The 13,640-nt window shown below is 48.8% G+C and overlaps 1 protein-coding gene across 4 annotated transcripts in view; it reads right to left on the bottom strand.

Annotated features, from left to right (window-relative positions):
- Positions 1-13,640, bottom strand: part of ATRN (attractin) — a 156,063-nt gene that overhangs the window by 37,383 nt on the left and 105,040 nt on the right. For all 4 annotated transcript variants that reach the window (XM_055133653.1, XM_055133655.1, XM_004610993.3 and 1 more), the window contains exons 20-24: positions 12,251-12,344; positions 11,081-11,133; positions 9,527-9,621; positions 7,002-7,080; positions 5,643-5,800 (exon numbers count right to left, since the gene is read on the bottom strand). In XM_055133653.1, the coding sequence (XP_054989628.1) occupies positions 5,643-5,800; positions 7,002-7,080; positions 9,527-9,621; positions 11,081-11,133; positions 12,251-12,344 (479 nt within the window). The remainder of the gene's footprint in view (positions 1-5,642; positions 5,801-7,001; positions 7,081-9,526; positions 9,622-11,080; positions 11,134-12,250; positions 12,345-13,640) is intronic.

Genomic DNA, 13,640 nt, shown 5'->3' with positions numbered 1-13,640 from the left:
CAAGCACAGCCCAGGGTAACCCCTGAACACAGAGCCTGGAGTAAGCATGGGGGGCTGGTGGCATGACTCAAACAGTTCCCCTTCCATCGTCCCATTGTGAGAGATCACTGTAGCACTGTAATCCCGTTGTTCATCAATTTGCTCAAGGGGCACCAGTAACATCTCCATTGTGAGACTTGTTACTGTTTTGGCAAATACGCCACGGGGACCTTGCCAGGCTCTGCCGTGCGGGCAGGATACTCTCGGTAGCTTGCCGGGCTCTCTGAGAGGGACAGAGGAATCGAACCCAGGTCGGCTGCGTGCAAGGCAAATGCCCTACCCGCTGTGCTATTGCCCAGTCCGAGAGATCACAGTGAGAGATCACTATTTTCACAAATTTTCTTTTACTGACAACTGTTTTTATAATCCACCTACTATTTTGTTGTAACAAATAAAACTGTTTTGTGCTTGCGTAAGGGGCATGGTGGGAAACTGGGGACAACGATGGTGGGAAGGTCACACTGGTGGAGGGAACGGTGCAGGCACACTGAATGCCTGAAATAACTATCATGAACAACTTTTGGAAACCACAGTACTTAAATAAATTTAAAAAAAATTTTTTTAAAGGAGAAAAATACATTAACTGCCTGTTTCCCCCACCCCCACCTTTGGTCCTCTGTACATTTTTGTGGGGTCACACCCAGCGATGCTCAGGGGTTACTCCTGGCTCTGCACTCAGGAATCACTCCTGGTGGTGCTCGGGGGACCATATGGGATGCCGGGGATCGAACCTGGGTTGACCACATGCAAGGCAAATGCCCTACCCGCTGTGCTATTGCTCTGGCCCCACATTTTTTTCTTTTTAGAGCTTCAGAAACTGCTCTAAAAGAAAAATCCTTATTTGGTGGGGGTGGGGTGGGCATTGGGGTCATATCCACTGGTACTCAGAGCTCAGGAATGACTCCTGATAGTCCACAGGAAACCATGTGGGGGGCCAGGGATTCTGTTTTTGCTTTTTTTTCTTTTTGAGCCACACCATGACAATGCTCAGGGGTTACTCCTGGCTCTGCACTCCTGCTGGTGTTCAGGAGACCATACAGAATGCTGTGGACTGAATCCAGGTCTCCTGCGGACACAGTAAACACGCTCCCCACTCTACTATTGCTCCGGCCCCAGTGCCAGGAATTCTAAACAGGATTGTGGTTTGTGCAGTCATTTGAAAAGCGGATCCCTTACCTCTTGTTCTGTGCTTCTGCCCTAATAGGTCAGTTGTTAAATGTATTTAATTGCTTACTTTTACAATAAAATATAAGTATTAAAAGCGTATCTCATATTCTAATAACAAAGAGTGAAGATAACCCAGGTATCCATTAACAGATTAAAGAATTACAAATATGGTATGTCTATACAAGGGAATATTATACAGTCCCCAAAAGGAAACGAAGTACTAAAACCTACTAAAAATAGATGAACCTCAAAAAAAAAAAAAGTGAAGTCAAAGAAATTAGTCCAAAACCACACATATGAACGGACTCAATGTATATGAAAGGCACTCAACAGCTAAGTACAAAGAGGTAGTATCTACTACTGGAGTGATGGGAGGAGATGCAGGAAGCATCTGCTAATAGGTGCAGGATTCCTCCTTTGGGGTGGTGAAACGTTTCTAAAACGGCCTGTGGTCATGGTCGCACAGCTTCAGGGACACCCAAAAAACACTAAGCCGCACCGTTTAAATGGGCGGATTGTAGGGTATGTGAACCCCATCTCAAGGGAGCTGTTACTAAAGAAAGTAGAGCTGAGTCAACAAACATTCTTGTGCATCCCCCGCTCAGTATAGCAATCCTGTTTGCGCCCAGAAACATGACTCTACCGACCTAAATGGGAGCCCAGTTCTCAGCACAGATCCTGTGCACTGGCCTTCACATGTGAACACTGGCGTCTCACATAAGCTCGCAGATGAGACGCCCGGCACGCACAGGCCTTTAATATTAGTTCCACATTACAAAAACAACCTCTGTTGCAGAGCCAGTAACAAGCCAGAAGCCCAGCGCCACCCCCTCCCCTCCCCACACACAGCGTCCGCCTGTCCACGCTCTATCTCCAACACCTTCCCTCCCCGGCGCTGGGCAGGGCAGGGCTGCAGTCAGCTAGATCCTGCTGACGGACGCCCAGACTTGTGCTCAGAAATCAGGGGCTGTGGGAGGGGCTCCCCCAGAGGCACCCCTGACCCCGCCCCACCCCCAACACACACACAGAGGACCTCTCTTCAGAGTGGTGCTCTTTAAAGTTTAAAGCACATCTACAGAGACTTTTATAGTTATGCTCAAATTCCCTCGGTTAGCAGTTACAGGTCTTGATCTGTTCCTAATTATGGAAAAGAATCCTGGTATCGTTCAGAGTCAAGGGACTTGTGTAGCATTACCATTTTAAAAGCCCCAATGTTTTCGTGAATTTCTGAGTGGAGGATTAGGTTTCCTCCGTGACTCTGCTTTAAAAACTGAAAATCAGAGGCAGAGGAAAAAAAAAAAAGACTGCCAGTACAGGAAGCCAACCCTGATCCACCTGGAAGCCTGAAAGGGGGAACAGAGCATCACGAGGCACTCCCCGCCCGCCTCCTCTGAGAAGTCCGCATCCTTGCTGAAATGACAGCCTCGACGTGTGCGTGGATGCGTGTCAGAGCTGACCATGTCTCCGAGGGCTAAGGCGGCGAGGAACTCGGCGCGGCAAGGCAGCATGCAGCCCCCCGACCCCACCGGCTGGAGACCACGACCCTTTCTGCTCGGGGAGGTGCAAGCTGTGTACTTCCAGGGTGCTCCCGCGGATCGGGCCAGGCGCAGGCAGCAGTGTGCACTGCAGCCGCTGGAGCCAGAGAGCCAAGACGCAGACACGGAACTCACCTGCCGTTTTCTCAAGGGCCGCGGGGCAAACTAAATGGCCAGCGGGCCATCGCTCACGGTCAAGGCTGCTCCTGAGCGCAGCGCTCCTAAGCGGCTCCCACTCGGGCAAGTGAGCAGGGACCCGAGCCCAGGCTAAATCACACCCCGAAATCTGCCTTGACTCTTAAATCGGAAAAGCGGCAGTTTTGGGGTGGATCCGATGAAGGAAATGCTCTAAAACCATGCCGGTGACTTTCTGAGGGTGGAGCGACAGGGGACGGGGAGGGAAGAAGAAACCAGAGCCCAGCACTGGCCGGGGCTCGGCTATCTCCAGCACAAAAGCCTGCTTATGTGCGCCACGTCCTTCTTCCAAACGGGAGCGCGTCGGCAGCCCAAGTCAAGATTTTCCACCAAGAATCTTAATCGCTTTCCAGCTATATGCAACCGAGTCTGAGGTTCAAATAAGACCAGGCATGTCCGTATAAAAACAGGCTCAACTGAAAACAAAGCAAAAGTGATATTCGCCGGAAACCAACAAGCTGGGGGAGAGCGAGGGCAGAGGGGGTGGGTGGAGGCTCTGCACAGGGCGTCCTCAGCACCACAGGGTCCCCTTAGCACGCCCAGAGGCGATTCCTCAGTGCCATCAGGTGGGGGTGACGGGGGGTGGGGGTGGGGGGGGGGGAAGAAACATCACCATCACCACCACCAAGAGAATCTAAATAAAGTATTTTACAAATGTATACGATCTGTAACAGGATATAGACCGGTACCAAACTGAAACTGGGCTGACTGGGGAAGAAACGAAATCCCTGCTGGTCCATTCCATAAGTCCACTCCCTGGCAGAGAACCTTCTCCCTGGCTCTCGCCTCCTGGGAGGCACAGAGCTTGCACAATCCCCTCCCCTGATTAGGGCTGGGAACCTAACCAGTGAGCCCTTTCACAACACAGGGTGTCAAGGTTAGAGTCCAAAGGTCGAACCTTCCTGGAGATCTAGAGCTATTTTTGCTCTAAGATTTTATTTATTTTTTTTTCTGGACTCACTCAAGTTTGTTTCTTTTCACAACTGAGTATGTTTGTAACTGGAGCAATAGCACAGCGGGTAGGGTGTTTGCCTTGCACGCGGCAGACCCGGGTTTGATTCCTCCATCCCTCTCGGAGAGCCTGGCAAGCTACCGAGAATATCCTGCCTGCATGGCAGGGCCTGGCAAGCTCCCGTGGCATATTCAATATGCCCCAAACAGTAACAACAAGCCTCACAGTGGAGATGTTACTGGTGCCCCTGGGGCAAATCCATGAACAACAGGACAACAGTGCTACAGTGCTACATGTTTGTAACATAGTTCATTGAGCCATCCAGTAAGTGAAGAGCACTTATGTTTTCCAGGTCGGGGCGCCGTGAATAAGCTGCTCCACAATGCTGAGGCCAGCACTCCAGACAGCCATGCGGAAGTACTTGAGTGCTGGCGCTGGAGCGAAAGCACAGGGGGCAGGGCATTTGTCTTCACACGCTGACCCAGGTTTGATCCCCAGCATCCCACATGGTCCCCCAGGCACCACCAGGAGTAATTCCAGAGTGCAGAGTCAGAAGTAACCCCTGAGCATCGCCAGGCGGGAGCGACACAAAAAGAAAAAAAAAATAATTGTATGAAATTTGGATTCTGGAGTAAATACCCTGGCACACAACGGATGGCTTGTGTAATAAACACAAGGCTTATAAAAAAAGACTGCCTTTCCAGAGTGACTCTACCACCTTACTTTGCTACCAGCAATGTGTAAGGGATCTAAATTTTCTTGCTGTTTTTTTCTTCCCCCAAGGGATCTATTTTTTCCATTGTCCTATTATTAGTATCCTATTATTTGGTGTTAATGCTATTTTTTTAAAATAAAAATCTCATCTATTTTGGTGGGTGTGCAGCGACAACTGCCTGTGGCTTTCATACTACTTTAATAGCTTCCGAAGCGGAAACCAGCAATAATGCGCGCACTCCTCCCCCACGTCACCCGCCAGTGCTCAGACTTCCACAGCTGAAGATGAAACAGTCCCTGAATTCCATCTTTCCTCCTGAATGAAGGAAAATGGAGTTTACTCCTTCCATTTTTGGAAGGGGTAAAAACAAAATGCTGAGACAAGGTCTGGAGGACACAGTGGCGGATGACTGCGGAAGCACACGCCGGGGATCTTGGTTGGACGAGAACTGCACTGGCGCCCAGGGCACCAGGGGACAGGAGCACGTGGACAGTGCTGACCCCTCAGACCTGCCCTATCATGTTTTGTGCACAAAGCATCGAAGAGGTGACGTGACTTGGCTGAGCGCAGGCGGGGACCCAAGCCCTGGGGGCTGGACCCACCCCCCACGCCTCCCACCACACTCCAGCTCGTTCTCTGCTAAAGGGGCTGCCTCTGGGGATCTTTCCTTTTTCCTTTTTTGGTTTTTGGGCCACACCTTGCTGAGTGCAGGGATCAAGCTTGGAGTGGCCACGTGCACCTTCCCTGCTGGACTATCCCTCTGGGCCCTCCCAAGATAAACTTAATAAAGAAATATACACAGTTGTAAGTACCAAATTTATTATATGCTAAACCTATTTTCAAACACATTTACAAATTTCCTCTGTGAGTGATTTAAGTCATTCCCGTTACTATCTTCTAGTAGTCATCGGGCAATATTCTTTTGCCGGCTACTACAAATTATGCATCTTAGTTCCCCCAGGTTCCAAATTAGTTAATATCATCTCTATTAAAGTGACCTCACAATCTTTGTCAACATGAAACCAAAAGCACTCCTTACCTGAATTTTGATGGGCCAGGTGAAATTGCTGACGTAAACAAAGAAAGTAATATTTGGGTGGTTGCGAAAATCAAACTTCTCGTTCGAGAAGCTATCTTTGTACTCCTTAATGTTGGTTTTTGAAACAACTGGCATTTCTTCTCCAGCTTGAGTCCCGGCTGTTAAGGCAAAAAAGGGATAAATTCAAGTACACTCTTTTTACTTGAACAGAATCTGTCCTCATTAGTAATAGTAATCATTTATCCAAGCCTTCACTATGTTCCAGAAATAACCTCAACCTCATTTAATCCTTCCTTCTTTTCTCTTTCTTTGGGGGACAGCCACACCCAGTGGTGCTCAGGGCTTACTCCTGGCTTTGTGTTCAGGGGTCACTCCTGGTGGAATAAGAGAAATTACACGGGGTGTCAGGGATTGAGCCCTCCTTCCCTTCTTCCCCCCTCTCCCTTCCCTCCCTCTTCGCTCCAAATACCTTCTTTTTATGCTCATTTACAACTGGGAAATGGGTTCAGTGAAAGAAGTGGCCTGACTCTTGCCCTGCCAGTAGTGAGAAGTGGGTTTAGTATCTGAGGCAATCTCATGACATGCCTGTGCCCTTAGCTAGAATAACGTTTCTGGAAATTCTTGCAACTCCCTCACCTCCACCCCAAACACAGCCATGAAAGAGTGGCACTGTAGCACTGTCGTCCCGTTGTTCATCGATTTGCTCGATCGGGCACTAGTAACATCTCCATTGTGAGACTTGTTATTACTGTTTTTGGCATATCGAATACACCATGGGGAGCTTGCCAGGCTCTGCCGTGCAGGTGGGATACTCTCGGTAGCTCGCTGGGCTCTCTGAGAGGGACGAGGAATCGAACCGGGTTGGCCATGAAAGAGTAGGAACCACTAACTTCCACTGGCTAGCAATGTTCTGCTGAGCTACATTCTTAGTCATTATATTAGACCCTCCTACCCTTAAAAAAATAGAGTATTTTTTTACAGTAGATTTCCTGCCCAATAGGTCATCTTTAGTGAATCACACTAAGATTAAAAAAAAAAAAAGGCAGAAAAGACTGTGACCAAGTGGCAACTGCAGCAAAGGAACTGGCAGGGCAGTCATCAGTGGGCAGGGCGAGTGGGCACGCCTGACACTTGGGCACACGCGGGCAGGTCCACTCTCTCCAAATCTGCATACAACGTGCGGGAGGGAAGCTGTGTTCGCTTGTCTTCACAGTGACCTGCCTACGGTCTGGAGTGTGGCTCACACACTTGCTCTGGGTCATGGGGCTTGGTAAGTGGCCACGGGGGGTCTCTAACACATCCTCTTGTCTCCAAGCCCCTCACTCAACAACTACGGGTCTTTGTCAGCTGCAGCCTTACCTGAGAAACTGGCAGCCCAGGTGATGTTGAGGTTGAAGTTTTTGGAGGCATTGATGAACATGTCCAAATCCCTGTTTTGCTGATGAAGAAGTGCAAACAATTAGAAAATGAATCACAAAGTTTCTATATTTTAAAATGAAACAGTAATGAAATGTCATCACTTTGAATTTTCTTAATTACAAGAGATATTTTATAACCCCTTAAAAACAGAAGACTTTGAAAAACGTCTTGCCCTTTAACAGTAAACAATACACCCCCAAATAAATTTCATTTTTCTCCCAGAAATAGGGGGTAGTGGGCAGGGGTGGGTGGGGAGTGGCGGGGGTGAAGGAGGGGGTGAGAAGGATGGATAGACTTTTACTCTCAATTATTTCCAAAATTCTTATTACTAATTTTGGTCTTCTTCCAGGGCCCAGCTGGCATTGTATGTGGCTACTCCCAGCATAGTGCTCAGGGGACCACAAGATTCCAGGAATTGAGGCAAAGGTTTCAGTAAACAGTCCTATGAGCTATCTGCCGGCACAAAGGCAGGACAAGGAGTTTGTACCTTTTATTATTTATTTAGTGATTTTGCAATGCCAATGACGAAACCAGAGCCTTATTGCACACAAGGCAGGTGCTCTGCCACTGACTAACACCCCAGTGCCAGGGAGGGAGTTTTATATAAAATGCCTTCTGCTTTCCCAGCTGCCTAACTCCATGAGCAAGAACCTTATATATAAATCCGCTTGGTGCCAGAGAGATAGTACAGTGGTTAGGGCACCTGCCTTGCATGTAGCCAACCCAGGTTCGATCCCCGGCATCCCCAAGAACTGCCAGGAGTGATTCCTGAGTGCTGAGCCAGGAGTAAGCTCTGAGCACTGCTGGGTGTGGCCCCCAAAACAAAACAAAAAACAATCACACAAACACACAAAAAAGCAAGAAGCACAATGACTTATATCAGACCCTGGGACCTGGTGGGAGAATCTGTCTCCTCCCTACCTTCTGGGAAGCCATTTCCAAGTGTTCTGAAGAGTGAATCAACTTATACATATCTGTAAATTAAACTTACATAGTTCTAATCTTATAGACAGTGCAAAGTTCTCCAGTGGAAAAGGTTCTTCAAAAATCACATCTGAGATCCAAGGAAATAACTCAAGGAGGCATGAGTTAGGCCCCAAATGGTACTTCACGGTTCCTCAAATACCTGTAGGTATAGCTCCGGGGAGAACTCTGACTGAAATTTAGTTAACGAATCTGTTTCTTGGGGGTCAAATAACTTTTTTTTTCCAAATAAACTTTTATTTTACTGTGGTTTTGGGCCACACCTGGTGGTGCTCAGGGGTTATGCCTGGTTCTGTGCTCAGGAATTACTCCCAAAGGTGCTTGGGGGACCATATAGGGTGCCGGGATGAAACCTGGGTTGGCAGTGTGCAAGGTAAGCACCCTACCCATCGCACTACCACTCTGGCCCCTGCAAATTAACTTTAACAAATGGATCCACTCTTACTGAAATTCTTCACTTGGAGAGATCTTAAGATATTAATATTTTTGGCAGCACAGGATTACAACCATGAAAACATTTTCAAATAGCTGTTTTTAAAAGGTGATCTCCCCAAACTGGAAATTTCACAAAGCGCTTATCTTCTCGTTCACTGATAAACCCTCACCTTCCTTCTGAAGGGAGAGCTCACGTGTTAGTTCCCAGGGCAGCACACTCCTAACAATTTATTCTTTCCGTAGGAAAGATGAATTAACCTGAGATTCCTGAGTTTTTGTAAGAGACCGTTTATAGGCAATGGATAACCCTGATATATACTCTGCCCCAAGATACACAGAAAACTCCAGAGAAGACCCGAGAGCTTATCGTTATACTTCATCGCAAAAAGAAATATTACAAGGAAAAGAATTATTACAGGAGTGCCCACTTTACTAAACTAAAATGAGCACAATCATTTTTACATCCTGGGAAGACTAAGTGCTTCAACTTCTTGCTTCTGGGTGAAAAAAGTATAACTGAGTCTTTTGTGCAGTATAAAACCACGCATAAGCTTGAGCGGCACTCAGGGGCCCTGGGGACGCCGCCCAGTGACACTTGGCCAGCTGAGTCAGCAGCTCATCGCTGAGGCCTGGGAATTTGGGGCTGCTCAGCCCCGTCACGTCCCCTGCTGGTGATGATCAGGGACCCCCAGGACTTCGACTACTAGGGAGACCAGGCGCACCATGTGCCCTGATGGCCGCACCATCTCCCGGCCCCTTCCTTTTATTAAAAAAAAAAACAAACTTAGTGAGGGGCTGAAGCGACAGCACTTTGTGTGTGTGTGGGGTTGGTAGGTCCCATGTGGACGCATCTCCTCTCCTCTGTGGGCTGTGATGGACACACCAAGTTTGGGAGGGGCGACTTGGTGTCAGTCATTTCTTCCCTCTACCTGTCAGTCTCACCGTGTGTACTCCATTCTGAAAAGCACAGGTAAGACAGTGTTTCTGTCCAAAACGACAAGGAAAAGTAAGCAGAAATTCAAACCAAAGAACACTTAAAATCTTACTTCATCAGGTGTAGCCACAAAATTGATGGCGGTGTAGTGACGGTCATCTTCCTGGGACAGGCTGAAGGTGAACTGGTAATCGATGAGGAGAGTATCTATGCAAAGAAAGAAATGCTCATTTCAAAATGAAACAAACAAAAAATTACAAATCCAGGCTGATTTTCTCAAAAACTCAAGTAAGTAAAGTACTTGGATCATCTCTATCTAGGGCTAGGAGATTTTTCAAAGGAAATCAAGTCCATGGGCAGTATCAGTACTTTTGGGGCAGGATTAACCAGAGGAAGGGTGGGTCCCTGCTCCCTCTTTCCCTCCCTCCTTCCTCCTCTTCCTTTCTTTCTTTTTCAAAGAAAAGTGTGTGGAGGCTGGAGAGATAGCACAGCGGGTAGGGCGTTTGCCTTGCAAGCAGCCAACCTGGGTTCCATTCCCAGCATCCCATATGGTCCCCCGAGCACCGCCAGGGCTAAATCCTGAGGGCATGAGCCAGGAGTAACCCCTGTACATCCCTGGGTGTGACCCAAAAAGAAAAAACAAAAACAAACAAACATAAAACAAAGAAAATTGTGTGTGTGTGGGGGGGGGCACACCCAGTGATGCTCTGAGGCTAGTCCCCGAATCTGTGTGTGTGGAGTCTTCCCTGGCAATGCCTGGGTGACCATGTGGTGCCAGGGGTTGAATCAAGGTTGGCTGCATGCAAGACAAGCACTGTAGCCCCTGCACCATCTCTTGGGCCCCAAGCCCCTCCTTACATAATGCCATGGCTGAGATTTTACCTCCAACATAAGTCACTTACAAGTATTAACTGAATAGATTTAAGGAGATGAAGTTGTAAGTGAATATAAATAGAACCAAGACTCTACAGAAAAATAACTGCCTCCAGTCCTGGGGCAAGGACTGCAGGTCTTGGTATCTTATTTTCGAAAGACAGGGAGAGAGCTGAGGGGCCAGGGGGGCTGCCTTGCATGCTCAAATTCAATACACAGCCCCACACGACTCCCCAAGCACAGGATGGGGTGGGGGGGTACAGCCCTGGAGGTCCTCAACCACCTAGGTAGTGGCCAATAAATATAGTTTGTTCCAAGGGAACAAACACAAAGAAAGAATGCCAGAGGTTGTTCTCTCTCTCTCTTTTTCCCTAATATCTGTGGAGAATAACATAAAGGACAACCACAGCTGAAGTTGCTGAAAACGGGCTGGTGAAACTATAGCAGGTAGGGCACTTGCTTCGCATGTGGCTGGTCTGGGTTCAATCCCCGGCACATGGTCCCCTGAGCCCTGCCAGGAGTGATTTCTTAGTGCAGAGCCAGGAGTAAGCCCTTAATACTGCTGGGTGTGTCTCTTCCCTGCCCTGCCCCTCCCCACTTGTCCCCATAAAATAAAAGTTGCTAAAAATAGAGTTCATCTATGGAAAACCCAAAAGAATATAAACACCTTAAATGAGGGGATGGTTCCACTCCTACTAACTGACTGTTTTCAAACAAAGTTAAAGAAAAAAAAAGGAAGTTTGACTAAACAAGCCTGCTTTCCACACAAATAAAAATTAGGGAGAACACTTACAGTAGCAGGTGCCTTTGAGGGGGTTCCCTTGGTACCGATTTTCAACCTCGCACCTAGGGGGGAATGAAGAAATTTCCCATTACCTACAACACCGTTCACTTTCATATAACTGAGCAGATTCTTCGAAGTAAACTGCAAGCAGGGGGAGCTGGCACACTCACAGTCTCCCCATCGGGGGACTCACGCGTCAGCCGCCAGTAACTCTGCTGACTGCCGACTCAAAAATACGTGCCACAGACACGCGCACTCCATGGTCACCCACATCTGGGAGATGTGCCCAAATACATCCTCACAAGCCAGATTCTAAACTAACGATGACAAATCCTTTAGTCCAGGGGGATTTGTGGCACTTCCTTCTCTCTAAAACTTCTTAAAAAGCTTTCACTGGACTGGCTTCTCCTGTCTTTCCTGTATGCCCTGAGGCAGGAGTGGCCACTGTTACTCTGTAACATTTTTCCTTTTCAAGGAGCCTTGTTTCAAAAGTTCTACAGAGCCTTTGATTAGGTTTTGCTGCAGTAATGTTTTGTCTCTAGGCTGCATGAAACCCACAAATCTTTACACTGGTGCAAAACGTGATACACACAGAGACACAGTAGCTCCCCTCTGGACACCCGCTTGGGATATGACTACCAGGATTCTTTAAGAAATATACAACTGATCGAGGCTGCTTCATATCTGACAGCTTTTAACCACTCTTTCTGTGTCCCCAAACTCTTCCTTGGAAGGCACCAGACACACTGAAAGAATACGCTAGAACAAGAAGGGTTGCATCCAAAGTCACAGGCAACCAAAATGCCAAATACAACTAGGTCCCAAAGGCCATCTCTCACAACAGTTGTTTTTGCGGCGTGCGGGGGGGTGGGGGGGAAGGTACTTTCTCAGCATGGTGAAAATCAACCCGAGGCCGAATTTACCAGACGGAGCTAGTTTAGCAGCCTCAGACAGGTCAGGGTGGCCCAGACATGACGGGGTGGGGCTCGGGTGCCACCAAGGACAGCTGGAATTGTTAAAGCAGGAAGAGCAGAGGCTTAGCTGCCTCGACCTGGGCAGTGCTGAGAGCCCCAAGCCACAAGGTCTGGGACTGAGGGCGGCTCTCCCCAGTGGCACCCAGTAGCCCACCCAGCTGGCAGTCGCCACGGCCTGCCCAGGGCCCCAGGGCATGGTACTCACAGCTGGCACTCGTCACCCTTGACGCCCTTGGTGGTGCAGAAGCACTTGCCCGAGTTGGTGTTGCACAGCGAGGCATGCCCATTGCACCTGCACGCTGGAGAGGAGAGGAGAGACGGTCACGGGAGCTTCCCTCAGAACGAGTGATGGCCAGAGCCCGAGAGACAGTACAGCACATGGTTACTGGGTTGAATTCCCGGGATCCCATACGATCCGCTGAGCACTGCCAGGAGTGATTCTTAAGCACAGAGCCAGGAGTAATCCCTGAGCATTACCGGCTGTGACCCAAAACCCAAGCCCACTCCTCAACCCCCACCAAATAAAAAAGAGTGAGAGTAGCTGAGTTGGAACTGACAGGAAGCATGGATAGAAGGGAAAACCTTAAATGGGTCAGAGTCGACTTTTTTTGGTTTGTTTTTGGGTCACACCTGGTGATGCTCAGGGCTAACTTTTGGCCCTGTCCTCAGGAATTAACTCCTGGTGGTGCGCAGGGGACCATATGGGGATCGAACCTGAATTGCAGCATGCAAGGGCAAGTGCCCTACCCATGTCCTATCGCCTGTCTTGCGGCCATCGGGAATGACCACGCCTCTGGAGGACTTTCCCACCCTTCCACGCCTCCTGCTCAATCACGAACGCTTCTGAAGCATCCCTGCTGTGCAGGCACTGCCCGGGGGTGGGCACAGGTGGTCCCGGGCCCCTGGAGCCACCCGAGCCTTCCCTGGAGGGAAGATGGCCTGGTTGCACATGGGCCACCTAGGCTGCAGCACTTTCTCCACTGCGGCTGTTTCGCTTCATGCCGGGGACCACTTGGTGGGAGTCCCAGGGCGCGAAGCTGCTCCAGACTCCCTGTGCCAGGCCACCTCAGCCTGGGCGGAAACTACTCTGGTCCCCACCCTCCTCAAGCTGTCACAGCACTTTCTCTATTTTTGTTTTTGGGTCACACTGGGAGGTGCTTAGGGCTTCCTCCTGCCTCTGAGGTCAGGGATCACTCCTGGCAGGGCTCAGGGGACCCTATGGGGTGCTGAGAATCGAACCCAGGTTGACTGCGTGCAAGGCAAACTCTCTACTGGCTTTTTTATTATTTTTATTATTATTTTTTATTATTGCTCTGGCCCTGACTGCATATATATATATATATATATATATATATATATATATATATATATACACACACACACATATATGTATGTATTTAATGTAGGAGTACTGCTATTTAGCCATTGATTAAGCTGACTGAATTGGGCATGAACTCCACCCGACTGCTTATTTTAAGACCACCTTTTTTCCTAATGCCTTCAGTGGAGAGTACTGACAATCTGTGAAAGCACATCTCTACAGCGCAGATGCTAGCCCGGGCGGGAAACACTGCTTTGGTCAGAGCAGGGCCTGA

The sequence above is a fragment of the Sorex araneus genome, chromosome 3 (assembly GCF_027595985.1).
Source record: "Sorex araneus isolate mSorAra2 chromosome 3, mSorAra2.pri, whole genome shotgun sequence".
Lineage (NCBI taxonomy): Eukaryota > Metazoa > Chordata > Mammalia > Eulipotyphla > Soricidae > Sorex > Sorex araneus.
This window is presented reverse-complemented; position numbering and strand designations above follow the sequence as displayed.